The 19,024-nt window shown below is 41.5% G+C and overlaps 4 protein-coding genes across 4 annotated transcripts; 2 read left to right on the top strand and 2 right to left on the bottom strand.

The window, feature by feature from the left end:
* Positions 1 to 42: 42 nt before the first annotated feature.
* Positions 43 to 2,585, bottom strand: LOC133151050 (solute carrier family 22 member 7-like). Its single transcript, XM_061273785.1, has 9 exons — positions 2,205 to 2,585; positions 2,031 to 2,134; positions 1,745 to 1,899; positions 1,470 to 1,638; positions 1,245 to 1,384; positions 1,070 to 1,163; positions 778 to 992; positions 590 to 698; positions 43 to 253 (listed from the first exon to the last, which is right to left on the bottom strand). Exons 1-9 carry the CDS (start codon positions 2,583 to 2,585, stop codon positions 43 to 45), a joined length of 1,578 nt encoding a protein of 525 aa, XP_061129769.1.
* Positions 2,586 to 2,870: 285 nt separating this feature from the next.
* On the bottom strand, positions 2,871 to 8,111 carry LOC133150899 (solute carrier family 22 member 7-like). Its single transcript, XM_061273518.1, has 10 exons — positions 5,555 to 8,111; positions 5,290 to 5,393; positions 5,047 to 5,201; positions 4,805 to 4,973; positions 4,610 to 4,733; positions 4,435 to 4,544; positions 3,854 to 4,068; positions 3,671 to 3,779; positions 3,371 to 3,577; positions 2,871 to 3,208 (listed from the first exon to the last, which is right to left on the bottom strand). Exons 1-10 carry the CDS (start codon positions 5,918 to 5,920, stop codon positions 3,178 to 3,180), a joined length of 1,590 nt encoding a protein of 529 aa, XP_061129502.1. The 5' UTR covers positions 5,921 to 8,111; the 3' UTR covers positions 2,871 to 3,177.
* On the top strand, positions 7,930 to 12,595 carry synpo2b (synaptopodin 2b). The gene is made up of 3 exons (XM_061273544.1): positions 7,930 to 8,287; positions 8,841 to 10,738; positions 11,937 to 12,595. Exons 1-3 carry the CDS (start codon positions 7,945 to 7,947, stop codon positions 12,312 to 12,314), a joined length of 2,619 nt encoding a protein of 872 aa, XP_061129528.1. The 5' UTR covers positions 7,930 to 7,944; the 3' UTR covers positions 12,315 to 12,595.
* Positions 12,596 to 13,053: 458 nt separating this feature from the next.
* Positions 13,054 to 17,161, top strand: myoz2b (myozenin 2b). The gene is made up of 6 exons (XM_061273529.1): positions 13,054 to 13,213; positions 13,954 to 14,078; positions 14,812 to 14,978; positions 15,146 to 15,239; positions 16,460 to 16,622; positions 16,684 to 17,161. The coding sequence occupies exons 1-6, from the start codon at positions 13,065 to 13,067 to the stop codon at positions 16,907 to 16,909; spliced, it is 924 nt and encodes a 307-aa protein (XP_061129513.1). The 5' UTR covers positions 13,054 to 13,064; the 3' UTR covers positions 16,910 to 17,161.
* Positions 17,162 to 19,024: the final 1,863 nt, after the last annotated feature.

The following is a 19,024-nucleotide window of genomic DNA, read 5'->3' as shown; positions in this document are numbered from 1 at the left end:
TTGTGTTGCGTGATCTACAGATGTTTTGTTAGATATGTCCAATTACTTCCTCAGCTCCACATCTTCGATTGTCTCTGGGAGCCGGGCATTATTTGTCTCGGGAAGGAGGAGGGTTAACAACCCAACACCTGAAGCCATCACGGCAAACACCAATCTGGGTAAACTGACCCACACTTCCTCAAGAAGAGCCACCAAGGGCGAAACTGCCACACCGAGACGGGCGAGGAAAGAACAGCAGCCGAAACCATTTTGTCTGTCACAGAACAAATAAGAACCCGTAGTGTCATTTGCTTTGTGTACCGTATTTTCTGCACTATAAGGCGCACCTAAAAACCTCCAATATTCTCAAAAGCCGACAGTGCGCCTTATAATCGGGTGCGCCTTATATATGGACCAATATTGAGCCACTACAGCAGGCGTGTCTAAAGTCCAGCCCGCGGGCTAAATGTAATCTTATATATGGACAAAGTTTTAAAATGGGCCATTCATTGAAGGGGCGCCTTATAGTCCGGTGCGCCTTATAGTGCGGAAAATACGGTACCAAAAAGTGTTGGCACGCATAAATCTCTGCTCATCGTGTGTTACTGACCTCAATACAGTCGGATAGAGTTCTGTTGTGTACAAATACAAAACTGTAAAAGCTGCTTCGGAAAACATCTTGCCCAGTGCCCCCATTGCTGTCCGACACACTGCCATATCTGAAACAAAGATATCCGAGAAACACATTTCTCAGCCCGGTGAGCAGATCTTCCAACTTCTCGCACTCTCGTCACTTACCAGGCGGGATAAATATGTTGCAAAACAAACACAATCCAGTCAGAAGAAGTCCTCCACTCTGATTCATTTTTCGGCCGAGTTTGTTAATTGAAAAAAGGCAGAAAAGTTTGGCGGGTACTTCACTGACGCCGTAGATCAACTGCGTGATGAAAATGTTTATGCCGAATGCAGAGATATTCAAACCGATGCCGTAGTAACTGCAGGCTACTCCAAACCTATCAATGGGAGAAGAGATTGATCTGCAATGTGAAATGTTTCCAATAGTGTCCGATTTTGTCAAATTGAGTCATACCACACAGTGCCGGCAATTAGAGTCAGTCTCCTTAACATTGGAGTCCTCACAAGATCCAACATTGAATATTTCCCTTTTTCATTTTCAAGCACAACTCTTTTTAACAAATCCTGCAGCAGATAGAAGAGCTCAATTGATTACAAGACATAAAAAAAAAAAGTTCCGACTAATTCACCAATAACAGTTTGCACCTCAGGTTTTAGGTCATCTATAAACTGCTTTCTGCCGTTTACTATTGCACACTTGGTCAAATAAAAATAGGCGGGGTTACACTTTCCTTGGCTCACCAGCCATCTGGCGGACTCTGGCAGCCACCTGTACACACACCAATTAATTATCAGTCACAATATTCACAACCATCATCATAACGTTCAGAAATAATTCAATACTTTTTCCTTACCACCAATAAATGATGCCCGGCAAGAGCGGGCTGGTTGCCGCCGCTATCAGGTACCTCCAATCATTCACGAAATAGGCGAGCGCACCAAGCAGCGAACATCCCAAACTCCAGTCCAAGCTTAATAAAATGAGCATGAAAGACCGATGCTTGATGTCGGCCCATTCGATACCTATGAGGAGAGATCATTCGATCGATTAGGACTAATTTCTAGGTTGTTGTTAAATCAAGTTCGGTTGCTTGTTTGATTTACTAGTTGCATGTAAAATATAACTCACACAAAACCACGCTAACGATGCTGACTCCAGAAGCTCCGAAGCCAGTAAAGAATCTCATGACTGCAAATATGGCGAAATTAGTCGATAGAGCACTTCCAAATCCGAAAATCACGGTCATCACAAAGGAGAGCAACAGGATATTTTTCCTGCCAAATCTGCCGGAAAAAAAAAATTAAAAGAGAGACTAAAACAATGTCTGTCATGCTAACATTTTGGATTGCCTTCCTACCGATAGCTGAAAGAGCTCAAATCAAAAGTGCAAAAAAATAGAAATAAATATAAGGACCTGTCACTGAGATAGCCAAAGATTGCTGCTCCAAACATGACGCCCAAGAAGAAAATACTGGCTGTGGATTTGTTCACTCTCTTTCGCTCACAAACCAGATCCCACTGAAGAGCCAATCGATTCAGAATTAAACATTTATCTGATGATTTATAGAGAAATTGAGGACAAACTCACCTCTGTGGCCAGAGTAGACTTCATGGTGGAGGTATCATACACCCATCCATTCTGACAAAGTACTGTCGGTAAAACTGCCGCGTCGGAGGAATTCAGCAGCAGATGATATTGAGGCTGTGCAAACATCTGACAAGAGCTCAAACTCCCGTCATCCTCGACCGGAATACTCACTATGAGCCTTTCCTCGCTGGAGAGATTTCTAAAAACATCTCCATCATCTAAAGCACTGATGTTGCAGTGGTGAAAAGGAATATACGCGATGAAATTATTCAGTAGAAATTGAAAAGGCAAAACCAGACGAGGAATCGCCAACGCTAGGATTAGTCTATACTGAAACGGCCCGAAGCCTTTCACTTCTGCTAAAATGTCATCAAACTTCATCGCGAAAGTTGGACTGGGAATGCGGAGCGAGGCGCAGAGAAAACGGGAAAAGTCTTGTAGCCCTAGTTAATGGATATTTTAGCCATCTGTGACAGCATGGTGAGATATTGAGAGCGGTCTGAAATTATACATTACGAGAACACGCTAGCTAGTTTGCGCTCTCGTTAACCTACTTGTGCTTTGAACCAAAAATGTAATAATTTACTTGAGAGAGAACCTTTCATCTGTTATTATTCACCAGGAAGTCAAATCCGTCACAAATCACAGTTGATTTACATAGTTTGGTGAATGACATGAAAATCAGCAAATGATACTGTATACTTGGTTGGCTATCAATTAGCGTAAGGTTTGGTGTGAGGTCATCAGAAGGTCATCATTGAATGTGCTTGTATTGTGCTGTAGTTTGTTACAGTTTGTTTGATGAATTGAAAAGTATAACAGCAACTTTATCTTAATGCCAGTGATACAAACAGCTGAATTATTTTGTCTTCGAACTTTATTGCTAAATACTTTTGCAGCTCCACAATTCTTTGCCTTTTCGTTTAGGCTGAGTAGAGTATGGCCAGGATACATCAGTTTATTCTTTTCTTCATTAGATTGTCTTCCCCCTTGTTATTTTTTCCCTGTAATGTATAAAAATGTCAGATTAGTCATTTAATCCAGGAAAAACTATTTTCAAATAAGTGTTCAAATGAAAAAAAAAAATGCAAACCAGTATAACACATTACTCGGGTAGTACAGCAGTGTCTTGAACAGCATAGTAGCAAGCTTGTTTTCCACTTTACCTTGGTATGTCAAGGTCCTCTATGAACTCAGGCATTCTGGTATTATTAGTTTCAGGCAGGAGTATGGCCACTAAACCGGGCACAACCGCCGTTGCGCAATAAGTCATAGGTGGTAGGAGAGGCCACACATCTTCAAGAAGCATGATCAATGGAGATATGGACACAGCTAGTCGAGCTACAAAGGAAGTATAGCCAAGACCGTTCTGTCTGGATGATAGAAGAAAAAAAGAAAATGGTTCATGTCAGGCAACACCAGATTGGAACGGTAAAAATGGTTGACTAAACTTGTTACTGACTAACCGTATAACTGTGGGATAGAGCTCAATCGTGTAGAAGAATATGATTGTGAACGATGCTTCCGACACGGCTTTTCCTAGAACTCCGATAATCGTACGAACGATCCACTTATCTGAAGGATGTTTAAACATTTTGTCAGAAGATACATTGTATGTAAGTTCCTCCCAGAATGTAAGAAGCAGAAACCTTTTGAGACAAACATGTTGATGAAAAGGAAGAGACCAGTTGACAGCATTGTCCCAGCCTGAGCTGGGCTTCTCCCAATTTTTTCCAATACGAAATAAATGGCAATCTTCATTGGTACTTCAATTGATAAAAATACAAAGTGAGTGAGGTACAGGTTTAATCCAAACCCAGTGATGTTGAGACTTATTCCATAGTAAGTAAACGCTACGCCAAACCTGAAAGAAGAAACAGACCAATTCAAAAATAGAAACTCCACCCTAAAGCTCCTTAGCTTTCAGAAGTTTAGCTTTCTTGATACAATCAATAACAAAATGACATTTATGCGGTAAGTCAGACATTGATTAGCTGGCTCTGTCCAAAGTTCAGAAATCTACATAACCTCTCCTGTAACACTCACTATTTAACACACTGTATTTAATTTGTGCTTCTACAAATGTTAAACTAACACTTTTAATATTTCAACAAAGGTGCAACCTTTGAGCTCCTGCTATGTAATTAGTTTTTGATTTACCTGCAAGATCAAAGAATTACTTAGCGACAAAGAAAAGTACGTAATCATCACCCGTTCTTTTAAACCTTACCATACAATCCCAAGGCATATGCCGAGTTTCCTTAAACTCGCCGTTTTGAAAAGATCGATAAAAGTGTACTTCCTGTCATCGGTGTGGGTTTCGACCGATTCCAATAATGCCTGTAGAGCAAATACACAATTCCATTCACGGTCACCTGATTGAACCGAAGCAAAAACGAACAAACCCTAGGCGTGATATTGGCCATGCATTTGCGTCTGTTGTTCATTTCTGCACATTGATTGATGTAATAATGGGCATCATCGATCTTTCCTTTAGCCACAAGCCACCTTCCAGACTCCGGAAGCCACCTGGACGTAAAAATACGATGTCACCTCCAAAGTATTTCGACACACATTAGGACGGTCTGACCCTTGAATACCTCCAAGCAACCAGGGCCAATATCAAGGGCGAGGTCACGGCCAGAATGAGCAACCTCCACTCATTTACAAAATATGCCATTCCGACCAAAATGCAGCTTCCAAGTGTCCAATCAAGGCTGAAGATGATACCATAGAGTGTCCTCTGTTCTACGCCCAACCACTCTAAATCTGGGAAAATACATCTCAGCCAACGTGGTTCAATATTTCACCTTGAAAAAAAAAAAAAAGTGACTTTACATACTTAGAACAATTGAGATGATACTTATTCCAGCAATGGACATCCCAGTGAAAAAACGCATAACTCCAAACATTGCATAGGACGGGGAGAGCGCACTTAGGACGGCAAATGTCATAGTTGTCAGATAGGACACCAAGAGCAGCCGGCGTCTGCCAAATCTGGTTAGAAAAAAAAAATCATCACACTCTGTATTTATTGCACGACAACAAGTTTGTTTCTATGATACAAGAATTGAATTCCAGCTACCTGTCACTAAGAAATCCAAACAAAGGCGCTCCTAACATAACCCCAATGAAGAAGATGGTGGCTGTTGCTTTGTTCATACCTTTCCTGCTGCACACAAGATCCCACTGTGAAGAAAAAAAAAGATTTTGCTATACTGTAATTTAATTAGTTGTAGGAATGCTATTAAGACAGCTAATTACCTTAGCAGAATTAATTCTAAAATAATCACTAATATATGTAGGCTCACTTTCCTTTTTCCCATCAAATTAAAAAAAAATGAACTTACCTCTGTCGCTATTGTCGATTTAAAATAGGTTTTGTCGTATACCCATCCGTTTTGACACTGAACAACCGATGACTCCTCACTGCTGTTTGGATATCGAGGCTCGGAAAACATCATACAGGAGCTCAGAGTCCCGTCTGTCTCTGTCGGAATATTAACGCTCAGCTTCTGTTCCAAAGTTAAATTCGAGGAGATGCTTAAGTTATCCAGAGTGCTGATATCGCAGTGGTGAACGGGAACCCCGGCCATGAAGTTATTGAGCAGGAAGTGACAAGGTACCGTGATTCGAGATAGGACCTGGATCAAGATTAATTTAATTTGAAATTTTCCAACGCCACCTATTTCTGAAAGTATATTGTCGAATTTCATTTTGGATAACTTCCAGAGTCACCGAGATGAACTTCCAAAGCAGAAGTGAAGAGTGCTCTGCTCTGTGCAAGGTAAAACTTATCATTGTGATGTTAATAATTAAAGACATTTTAACTGTTTTGTCTGCATTCTTGTGATGTGTGGTTAGTGCAGGCCGTCTTAACTGCTGTGTGACACACCCTCAACTCATCCAGAAAGGCAAATATGCCTTCTAAAGATGAAACCCAGAATACACTTAAACATCAGTGGCCCCCAAGTTGACCCCTGTGGAACGCCACAAGACAATGAGGCTTCCTGCATGCTTTACAACAGAAGACAAAGCAAATAAAATTATTTTCATCAAATGAATCATTTAGGACCATTGTTACACATTCACAAAGGTTATAATCTCCTTTTAATTCAATGTTAATATCTTTTAAATCTATCTAAACTATTGTCGAGGGCATGATCTTTCCTTACTGCAACCATGTGAGATGCTAAGTCAGCTGTGTCCAAGAGAGCATGGACACCTCTTCATGCTCTTTAAATAGAGTAGCGAAGGAGCAAAGCGGCATTCCAGACAGTTGGTGCTTGACCCAAACACCTATAATTCACTCTAATTTATCTCTTCTCTGCTTGGATTCTAATTTTTCATCTTGGGACCTGGAAAATAAAAAGGAAATAAAAAGTACAAAGCTGGATCTCAATGAATAGGAGAAAAGGACTCATTTCATGGATGAAAAAAGGGACTATGAACTATGTAAGTAGCCATTGACTTAATCCATTTCATCTACCTAAAATATCTTAATAAGCATCTGGTGGTTTCTTTTGTATAAACAGACTTACACATAATTATAGTAAGTAAAGATTCTGCTTGTTTACTAAAAAAAAAGCAAACTGCTATTTATTTAAAGACAAATCTGTATGAGTGTTAATTGTGTTCAATTGTGCTTCAATGACACAAGAGCTTAACTAGGGGAAGACAAAATACGTTTACCTAGACAAGGCTACTCTATCAGTACCTCCCAACTCCAAACATATCCATACAAGACATACATCACATCAACTCCTTGGCTGAGGCAACACAATGGAAACATCTAATCAGCTCGAGGTCAGTCCTGAAGGGGGTCATGCCTCGGAGCAAGAGATCAGTAATTCTTTCAAAGGTGTCGACGTCCTGTTGTCATGGAGACAGTCCATGGTAGCAAAATGAATGCCTTACTTGGAAGCAGAACTTCTTGCTGCACCAAAGGTGGTAACATGAAGTGGAACCAAGTGAGAAGAGAGTTCTACAGAAGAGCCTGTATATCTTCTGTTGAATTAGGCTCACTCCCTCCAAAATAACCACAACTATGATACCACCTTGTGGTGACGGCATGACAATGTCATGACCAGATTGTCTTGAAGAATTGCTTTTCTACTAAACCAATGTCCGTGGTGACAGTTTTTTTTTTATTCAGTTAAAAATATATTGGCATTTTATAACCCCAAAAGCTGTCGGCCCATTTCCTCAATATATGAAACAGTCATAAATGGAAATGTTGCTGCTGCCACACTTGTTAAGGTGACAGCAACCCTCCTTTTATAAACAAGAGAACTTGGAGTGCATCCATCTAATTCTTTTTCTTGTTCACTTGGAAGGTGGAGGCTGTTTTCCTCATGATATTACATACCATTCCATTTACAGCTTGAATCAAAGTGCAAAAAGCAAAGTGACACTCTCTGGAAGACGTGTGAAGCAACAATTTGAATATCTAGTGAATTTAAAGAGGTGTTTGTCTTCCAACCAAGGTATCACTGGAGACGCTGAGGACTTTACAAGTGAATCGGAAATGGAACCAGAAGCTGAGGACTCCGAAAACACAAATGCCTCTGTCTCTCGGTTGGATGATTTCCAAGGATGTGGTCTCCCTGAATCTGATGAAGATGAGTCTGATGAAGAGCACCCGAGAGTTTTAGAATCACGACACTCAAAATCGATTCTTGAGCAACGCTATGACGAGAGCGGGGTTGAGGAGGAAGAGGAAATTTACGAATCGAGAAAGATGAGCACTATCGAAACCTCTCTAATATCACTGTTTTCAAAATCAGAGTGCCATGAACTTCACAGTGGACACCTCCAAAGGCTACTCTTACGTTCATCTTCCTCCTCCCTTGGATCTGATCCTCAAATGACCCTGGCCACTGATGAGCCCCAAGGGGCCAGTTATAGACAGGGCCAAGGGACTGAGAACAGGGGGGTTGAATCTTTAGAAGAAGGAGGGAGCAGTGAGGCACCTCCTGTTGCAGTCTCCTTTGGAATCTCAGATGAGGGTGCTGAGCAGGCAGAGACGTGGAAGTCCGAGTCTGACACAGATCTGCGGGACAACCACGGGGAGAGGTGTACACGTAAGTACAATATGGATCTTCTACTCAATAGGTTGCATTGATAATACAAACTGTCCAGTTATTGGTTACTTTTGTGCAACTTTAAAATATGTACATTTAAAAAAAAAAAATTTAAATGTCGAAGTAAAAAAACGCTTTTAAAGGAGTAACTACGATCTGAGTGATGGTTATTTTGATATGGTAATGCGGAGCCTTACAAGCCATGGTGGGATAAGAATAAAATATGACCAAACGGTAAGGCCAGCAGAAGCTAATTTGACGGACACCAGCATGTGTCAGGCCAGTGATGTCATCCGACCTTTCGTCCAAAGTGAGGTCCTTCCGTTGCTTGCCTGACACACCTCCCTAAGTTCGCTGTAAGTGAATATGATGCTTTTATTAGAGCGCTTGCTTTTGCAATGGAAGAGCTGTCAGTAGCTGACTTCATATGAAAGTTGCAGAAGGATGGCGTCAACGTGAAAGCAAAAAAACGAAATGTAACGAAAGAGTTAGTGACAAAAAAAAACTTCATTTCCATTGACATGTTTATCCTCTTTCTCTGTCTTTGCTTAAGGACTTGATCAAGATGAAAACCAATCGCAAAAGCAAGTTAAGGAGACCAAGTCTAAATGTAAACAAATTGCTCACCTTCTGACTGATGCACTCAACCCTCAAAACAAAGGAGCTCTCCTCTTCAAAAAACGCCGGCAGAGGGTGAAGAAGTTCACACTAGTAAGTTACGGGACTGGTAAGAGTAAGTTTAACAGTGAAGACCGATTGGAAGAAATCCAAGAGACCGGGTTTGTAACATCCAGCGAGTCCGGGTCTGGAGAAGAATACTCGGTATATCTTCGGCAGCATGATTTAAGTGTGAACTGGGAAAGTATTCGAGAGATGGAAGTTCTTCCCGGGACGAAAGGAAAGGGAGTTTTGATGTTTGCGCATCGTCGTAAACGTATGGATGAAGTTGTCGCGGCGCAAGAGCTCCATAAGAAAGGATTATACTCCAAAGCACCGTCAGAACCTGGATACGCAAACAATTGGTACAACATGAGGAAAATATCTGATCACTCCGAACAGGGCAACTTCATGAACAGACATATTCATCAGATGGACCAGCAAAGATCTTCGGTGTCAAACAGGACAGCGAAACCCTTTTCAGGGGTCCGAGTTGGTCCGGCTGATCAGAGCAAGCCTGCTGGTCCTGTTCCAATGAGAAAACCAGAGTTCAAGGTACCCGTCCCTATCGTCTCAAACCAACAAGCTTGGTCCCCGACCGGAGATATCATAGCCTCCAGAGATGAGCGAATATCTGTGCCAGCAATCAAGACCTGCAGTTTTCCAGGGATGAGACGTAAAAGCTCTAACAAACAGCAACAGATATCCAAACAAGTCTCAGACGGTCAGGAGAGCAGAGCTTATATGGAGTCGGAAGAAGACTGCTTCAGCCTCGGCGCTGAAGCTTGCAACTTCATGCAACCCAGAGCCATTAAACTCCCGAATCCACCCCCGGTGGCACCAAAGCCTGTCATTAATCCAAAATGTCCACCTTGGTTAAAAAGTCCTCCGAGTGAACCGTGTTTTCCTCCAAGAAGTTCAGTCTCACAAACAAAATATCGCGCAGAACCCCAGAGACAGCACCATTACATCTCCGAAGCTCAAAAGTTGCCCAACTCCTGGGAAGCGGATCGAGCCCAGGCAACGATTCAAACACCTGCTGTTGGCAGGACGTCGGTCGGCTCCTCTTCTCAGCTTGGTCTTCAGCCGACCACAAATAGCTGGAACAAACCTCTGCCAAGATCGGTCGTGAGTATACAAGGGTACCGTCCAACTTTCACCCCACAGTTAACGTCCAGGAGCCAGCAAGACAGCGCACCGAATTCCGTTGCCTCTTGTCCACCAAAACCGATGAAACCAATCACATCCAAAATCTCACCGGCTCCTCCAAAAGGTCAAGTCTTCAGACAGGGCGACCCTCATGGTGATCGCACCATGACAGGAAAAGGCGCAGAATTATTTTCCAGAAGACAGTCCCGAATGGAGAAGTTTATTGTCGCCGGTCCAGCAGCAACGGAAATACGATGCCCTTCTCCAACAATGTCCTTACCCCACTCCTGGAGATATTCATCCAATGTCCGCGCACCACCTCCATTATCTTACAATCCACTTGACTCCCCGTTTTATAATCCGAAAAAAACCACTGCAGCGCTACCCAAATCAGTCCCAAAGCAAATCAACACTTTCGATATCATGAAACATCAGCCGCATCATTTGGACCCATCACTCTTCCACCATCATGTACTTCCAGTTGCTAAAAGCCCCAACGCCAAACCAGCACCTCCATCAAAGTTTGACATTACCAAGAAACTCAAACAAAGATCTGCCCACTCTGATTCTCCTAATATCTCTGAGCCTGATTTTGAAAGCAAGTCAGAGGCCTCGGCTAAGTCCTCAGCTAAGTCCTCAGGACCGGTAAGTTCATCAAACTCCTCTGCTCGGCAAAACACCAAATGGGCTGAGCTTCTCGCGGTTGACGCTCACTTGGATGAAAAACACGCTGGCCGTCAGCCAAGCGCCAAGCAGGCACCTCGCGTCCAAGCCGCTAGCACGCTTTTCCAGCGGCCATCTAGGGATAGCGGCTTAGCTTCATCTTTCAATCCGACATTTGTAATTGCTCGAGGCGCGTTTCAACTGGCACCTCGGCCCAAATTTTCGGCGAAGAAGTCGGTGGCGACAACTAAACAGTGGAGGCCTGTTGCGATGCTAAATTAGCTCCAGAAATAGCCGTGCCGGGGCGATGCAATTAAGATGACAGTTGTTGGGGAGGGGGGGGGGGAATAAAGCAGCCCCCCTCTTATAAAATGCTTGACTTGACAGAGTGTCAAAGTATGAGCTTGAGCATGCTTCTGCAGAATATAAACCTCAAGGTTTGCTAGCTCATCTTCCTGAAAGTTGTGCAAACAGCAAGTCAAAGAGAATAATGAATGATTCTTAAGAATAACTCACCAGTTATATATTTTAACAAGCATAAATATTTCAATATCACTTATAAATGATGGCAAACAGTAGAAGAGTGTTTCATGAATTTGGAAAAAGTAACACATGGATGTGTTGATAAAATATATTTCATTTTTTGGCATGTTCTGAAGACACCTGCATGCATTTCTTAGATCTAATTTTGAATTCCTTCAACCTCATTCCGAAGTCATCAGACATTTTGCATTTTATGCCAAAGAAGTTCAATATATTATGAATGCCAATTTACCTTTAGTGACTCAAAAAAAAAAAAAAAAAAGTCTTATCTCCTTGTGTCTCTCTTTCTGATATGGAACTGTTTCATGCACATCTTATTTTAAGCACAATTAAAATTCTCTTTTCTCATTCTTGTGTTGTGCTCTTCCTGTGTCCAGCTACTTTTCTTGTACGTGTACATTTCCCTGTCTTTCTGTCTCTATGATCAGATACACCAAATATTATTTGTCATATGAACTCAAAGTCAGAATAACACAACTTTGCAATCTTGTAAATGACACACACACACACACATGCATATACATATATATATATTAAAAAATATATATATATATATATATATATATATATATATATATATATATATATATATGCGCGCACACACACTACATAATTTTGACAGTGTATTTTTTGTCAGGGACAAGGCACAAGGCGCTCCCATAGCCTGCCGGGGCCCTCCCGTTCTGCTGGGCCTATGCCACCAGTGGCCACAAAGCATCCTCAGCGAGCATTCTACAAGCCACCCACACCCTGGGAGGCTGCGTCCAGAAGCCCTTTCGGTTCAGTGGACGACGCCTTCTCAATCCACAGCGCCTCGTCACTGGTCGCCTCACATGTCAACATCGCAACGACCCGAGGGGCTCTGCCCGAGCCTCCGGAGGAATGGAAGCGCAGAGTGTCGCTTGCGAGTGAGGGTTACTGTCGCACGACCCCGACTTATTTGACCTCAGCACCCATGAGGATGAAATGCGCAGGGGACAAACCGACAGCCTTACTTTTTCCTCCCACATTTTAAAAACATGCATATTGTGTTAACTGATTTTTTTTTCACAGATTCAAATGGTTGCTCGTGCGTGGCTGGCAACTAGTCAAGGGTGAGGCCCAGCTAACCCTTGACCCAAACGAAGACAAATGCAATGTAAAATGTACGGATGGATATTTCTCCATACAAAACATGTGCACTCACTTAGATATGATAAAAAATTTTGTTTGTGACACATTTCACAAAATTCTATTTTTGATCAATGCATCTTTTGGGACACAAAACACAATTTTCCACAATTTAAGTAAATTTCGTATTAGAGAGTGTGAAAATGTACTAATTCATGTTAGCATGTTAAGTGAACTTAAAAGGTGTGTGTGTGTTGCATGCCTACTCAACCATTTGGTGAGAATGAAACAGTTTGTTTGTACCTTTTGCACACAGCATTAAAAACTTGAGAAAAAAGTGGACTTATTGTTCTTTTTAACATTTGAGAGGTAAAAGCATCACTAATGTAGAATCACCCAAAGTGGTTCCGTTTAGTTTAAGGTGGTTGCAATTTGCAATATTATCATTATCTATAAAATAAAATTAAAAATTAAACGAACACAGACATGTTGACTGTAACCGTTCCGACACGAGACGGTTTTATCTCTGGAGGAGGAAGAAGTTCTCATAGGAGGACTTGTCTCGTTCCATCCTCTACTGTTAGCCGATGGTGTTTGAGTGTGCTTTGGAGTGTTTGTCAGGTTATATTTAGCCTATTGATGCAAGCCGCATTCCATGCACAACAGACACACAGACATACTGGCAAGTGTGGCTTTAGTGTCCGCGAGTGTGAAGCTCAGCGAAGATCAAACCGGCGAGTGCAGGCTGACCTCTGAAGCCTGGCCCGCTTTTTCTCCCTTCGCACTCCCGGGACACCATCGCAGGTACGCTAAACACCGGACGGGCTTTTTTTTAATATTCATTAATATTATAAACATCGTTATTCTCTAATTGTTGAATTTCCAGTATGCATTGTGTCTCTCTTGTTCGAGGTTTTAACAGAACTTGTAAATGTTCTTAATTTTAGTCAACTTCCGTTTTATCTGTGCATTTATTTATTTTTAATTGATTCATTATACAATATGTCTTATGTGTAAATCCATGTATTAGTCTGTTTATAAACAACAACAACAAAAGTATAGAAACAAATAGTGGGGGAAAAAACATTGTAATATTTTTCCAGTAAAGTTATCATTACCATGAAATGCTTGCATATGTTGAAGAAGTCTAAGTGATTATGTAATCTATAAAAAATATAAAAAAGCATGAAATTCAATTTAGTAGATTTCTGTTGCAAATAACCCATATTTTGTCAGAAAAAGTATTGTATATTATTTTTGGTGTATTAAATTATGTTTAAATGTTTAGTCAAATAAATACACAAATGTTAATATATATTAAAGATAATTATATTAAATAATATATATTAAAGAAATAATTTTAAGGGTGTAATATACATATGTTACATATCGATGACTGAATTATGGCCATCGTAGTATTGTAACCCAATCTTTGTCGTCATCATGACCCATGACCCAGGCTTTGACGTCGTTCGCTCATTATGAAAATAGCACCTGCTCCAAAGTGCAAACAAGCTCACTGAGTGTCTTGTATGTGTTTCCAGTATTGCCTCACCGCACTCAGCAACAACCTTGCCAGCCCCCACAATGTCACAATTCTGTACAATGCCAACTGGAGAGAAGAAAAAGCATGCGGCTGCTATTTGTCGAGAGGTCCACAGTACAAACGGTAAACGGGACACTGCGGCAAGAATACAACATCTCTCCAAGGGATGCAAAATGTCCATCGCGCCATAAATAAGCTAAGCGGTTGATTTAGCACCCATAGAAGCCAGTGCTTTGTCTTTGCCCTTTTCAGAGCTCTATTTCGAGGTGGGTCGAGAGTGGGGCACGGGGAGGAACTTGTGTTAGAATAACGTGAAGCGCTGTGACAGCTGGTTGCCATTCTGTCACATTGAACGCCCAACTCATTTTCCATGACATGCAACTTTTCGTGAATGAAGCATGACGAAACAGCGACAGCTTACAGTTAAGATGTACCAAGACTTAAGTCTTCACTATATCTAAAATTTAAACGGTCTTCACTATAATTTGGATGAAACACGTATTGGGCCTTTTACAAATTGCTTTTTTATTATGTTGCAGGATATCTTTTTTTTTTTTTTATTGTGGCTGTCAGACTCTGTCAGAAAGTGATTCTGATTTAATTCTTGAGCATTATTCTGGGACTAGGTTAATTACAGTTACTGTGTATGTACATATATTTTATTGAACTCATTCAGTGCCAGTTAAAATAGATGTTTGACGTCTATAGTCGTCAATGGTAGTGAATGAGTTAATTATATACTGTGGCTACATAAGTTCATTAAACATGAAAAGTTGAAGTGATATCATTGGGGTTTTGAATCATCTCAGCAGGAAAAGATCATTTGAGATACAAATGTTTTCGCTTGTGATCTCAGGTGACGTGATGGATCTTGGAAAGAAGCACAGCACCCCCAAAGACATCATGCTGGAGGAGCTGTCGCTGCTGTCCAACAGAGGCTCTCGCCTCTTCAAGATGCGTCAGAGACGCTCGGAAAAGTACACCTTTGAAAGCATACAAAACGAGGCCAACGCGCAGATTAACGTGAGTTTCCCCGAACAAACGTCGTGTTGCAACAACACCATGTTGATAAGTGAAATCGGAGCTTTCCGCAAGAGGCTCCTCAGACATTCATCTGATAAGGGATGTCAAAGTGCATAGAGGTCAAGGCTACAGGGTGACCTCAACTTTACCTTAACTGTGTTTTGCAGAATGATATTCTGGCCCAGAGTGCACACATGATTGAAATAAAAGTGGATGCGCCAACAAATGAGGATACTCCTCTTCTTGAGGAAACCGTGCCAGGTAATAACATTTACTCATGACAAAAAGTATTGACTTAGCAATTAATCGCTAACTTACATACAAACAAACAAACAAAAAATAAAAATATCCCCAAAATAAAAATAAATAAATAAATAAATGGATAAATAAATAAATTAGTAAATAAATTAATATAATATAACTAATTAACCAAACCAGTAATCAAAATCAAAATTGATTGTTTAGGTATGTTTAAATATGTCCAAACTCTACAGCAACAAGCTTTCAAACATCCAACGTTTCAGTCTTCCCGTCCTCGGGAAATAACTCAATTCTTTTCAACCGTCTCAGGCTTTTGAAATGTGAGTCCAGTGTGGAGAAATGTGATTTAGAGCATTAGTAAGGATTTAAATGTCTTCCCTCATCATTCATTATGCTGAATGTCAGTTTTCTTTTTTTTTTTCGTCATCCATATCTCCCCCCTACTGCCACCACTCCACCGGGCGCTAAAAATAAGAGCGACTGCCAAACAGTCAAGCATGAGCTTGCGATTATGTAATGTTGTCATCAAAAAAAAAAAAAAAAATACAACCTAAAAAGCGACAACACGCTGTACAGTCAGAAGAGCGAGGGGCTTGGCTCGAAGCGATTTTGAGAATTCCATTCTACAATAGCGACTTTACTTTTTCAAAAAAGAATGATTAATTGCCTGGTTTCATCTCATGTGATCCATCAAAAGCCAACGAGATAAGTCCTGAAGGGGTGCCATCCCATGCGGACATGTTACATGATGAGTGTGCACTTTAAGTATGCGCTATTTTAAGACCGAAGATCACAATGATGGACAAGTCAGTCTGCCAAGGCTAAAAGCTCTCTGAGCACGCTCTCTTCTCGTCGCTGTTTTACAGTAAAATGAATTGTTCAAATTGTTACGATCCAAAACAATCCCGTCTTGATCAATGGCATTTTTATACAAGAACATTCTCCTATTTTTAAATTCTAGTTTTCCCTTGACTTGCATTTATTAAGGTATTTTTCCAATTGTTTATGATGCTCAACATGCGATATTTTTTTGCATCCTTTGGGTCATACATTGCCCCCCTCATATCTATTTTACTTGAGTTACTCTGGAAACAACACTACAGTGTTCTTCAAATGTATTTAAAAATAATAATAATAATAATAATAAAAAAAAATTTGTGGGGCACTGCGACCTCTGCCCCTCAAGGCTAGCCACAACAATTTGTACGTTTCTTTAACAGATACAAACGCAGAGAAGTTAAATGCCACCCTGATGCCCAAACCTTACCACTCACCCTGGGAGGAGGCCATTAGCAACGATCCAGGCCTCGCTGAAACTTTCAAACTGACCATGCCCGAAATGGACCCTCGACCAGAACTTCCAGAATACAAAAGCTTTAACCGGTAAGGACATTTTCCATTTGAATTGGTGGGAACTAATTTAACAATGTGGTTTACGTTACAGGGTCGCGACCCCTTACGGCGGCTTTGACAAAGCGCCGCGTGGAATCACATTTAAACTTCCAGAGTTGGACCTGAACCCTCCGAAGTATCCGGAGCTCCAAGAGCCAGGAATGAAGAGACCCACTTTCAATAGAAGCGCCCAGGGATGGATATCTGAGGGCACTCATCTCATCCTCCCCACTATCACCCTGGAGTCCATCCTGGTCCCCGAGTCGGAAGACCTGTAAGAAGGTCTCGGGTCACGCGGCTGCCATTTTGGGTTCTCCCCACACAACGGACGACGGAATGTCTATCTCTCAGATGATTTGTGTGTTTGCACTGGGGTGAAGAAAAGAAAAAAGTCATGTAAATAGAGAATGTTGCAAATGGTCCCACGAGAGTTTCCAGTGGTTATGAACATGTGATGTAAATAAAAAAAATTGATCCGACCCATCTATGCATTTTAAAAATCATAATAAATAATAATAATTAAAAGAAAATAGCCCACCCTTATCTTTGGACTTGATTCAGTAACAGTAATTTGCGCAAGTGCTGATGTCATGCTTCTAATTCTGGTGATATAAATGGAAACAATATAGACAAGTGCACGCTCAGTGTGTGCGCATGTGCGTCACATTTCTTTATAGCGCCGAGAGGGGACAGATGGAGGGACATTACAAAGTTGGCGCGGGTTCGTCACAAGAGAGGACGTCCCCGACTAGCTGAGCGGCAATTAAACTAATAAGAGCAGAGGAAGAAGGCCTTGTGCATCTGTGGGGACGGACGTATGACGAGAGAGCAAGCTATAAACAGACACACGTTCGTTCCACTTTACTTAGACTGACTGTACGTGACACTGATCTACTCGCAAAGACTAGACTGTGACTGGATCTTCACCTTTTCACTTTTTTTTGTGGCGCTCATTCCCAGGAATTCACTGAAAAAATCCTAAAAACAAATCGTCCATTTTTTGTGGTCCTTCTGAAACGTGTTTAGATCCCGCAAGATGTTAACAAAGCTACGTAGGAATACTGATACAGTTACTGCAACTTGACTATTTTAATAAATGATTACTCAGTCAACTATTTTTGATGATTAATCAATGAATCGGATGTTTTCATTTCCATCCTTGTGTTCAAAAACAGGAAATTGAATATATAAAAATAAATAGATTATATATCCCAAATAAAAATTTGAAAGGCTGATGGAAAATAATATTGCAAGTCACTCAAATATCGTGCACAGGTTTAAACATCAGCATGTGTAGAAAAATTGTATCAAGTTAAATATAACTGAACTGCACTTGGGCAGAAATTCTTTAAAGGACCACTAGAGGGAGCGAGAGTACCACTAATGACCCTGGTAACACAATGAGAATTTAAAATACTTTGTGATTGTATATTACATTCTCCATCTGATTAGCCGACGACCATTCCAAAGTGTGCCCACCCCCCCCCCAAAACCCTGATGAGAACAAGCAATACAGAAAATGGATGGATCCATTCAGATGTTGTATAGAGAGCAGCTGCGTGATGTTGAACGCCAGAAAAAAAAAAGGACTCACACGTGTTATTTGACTTGCAATATTCTAAATATAGCATCACGTTACCTGGCATTTGCGCCTTGACAAAGCACAGGCATGTGGAGAGGGCTCCGTCCCCACACTGCTGCATGATTATGAAACGGGCGCAGTCATGTGATGTCTTCTCTCATCATCATCATGACAAGTTGCAAGTCTGACCTTCCTCCTCTTCCTCCTGCTCCTCCTCACGCGCGCTCACGCACGCAAGAAGGCGGGGGGGGGGGGGGGCACGTAACAGCAGTGCACTTGAGGCTACACTAGGGGCGGAGTTTGACCTCCCAAGTCTCCAAACATCACTAATCCGCGTCGGACACTGTGGCCACAAACCATCACTGGCCTCGTTTATCACTCACACACTGAGGGTGGGGGTGAGAGAGAAGGGATGGGTGGGGGGGAATTTTAAGCGAAATTAAAGTGTCCCGGGCACCAAGCAGAGGGTTGAGGCTGCAGCCCTGCGTGTCGGAGGGATTGCCAATGGTGCACTATGACAGATAGTGCTGCGCGTATCTGCAGTAGGCGCCCCTCGTACTAGCCCCGTGTTGGATTCGCAGGATTTGGCGCAATTCAATAAAATAAATAGAAAATAAAAAAGAAAATTGGATTCTTGCACTGGTATCGCATCTTGGAGGTTTTGTTTCAAAGGTAAGTCTGCACCGCACGCCTCTTGTTTTGCTACGAGGAGCTTGCCATGCAAGTTGCGACACGTTTTTTTTTTTTTGTGTGTGTGTGTGATTGTTTTGCCATGCTGGGTGCACGCTCCTGCTAAACTGCAGCTTGTTTT

Source organism: Syngnathus typhle, linkage group LG3 (assembly GCF_033458585.1).
Source record: "Syngnathus typhle isolate RoL2023-S1 ecotype Sweden linkage group LG3, RoL_Styp_1.0, whole genome shotgun sequence".
Classification (NCBI taxonomy): domain Eukaryota; kingdom Metazoa; phylum Chordata; class Actinopteri; order Syngnathiformes; family Syngnathidae; genus Syngnathus; species Syngnathus typhle.
The sequence above is the reverse complement of the archived record's forward strand: the minus strand, read 5'-3'. Positions and strand labels throughout refer to the sequence as shown.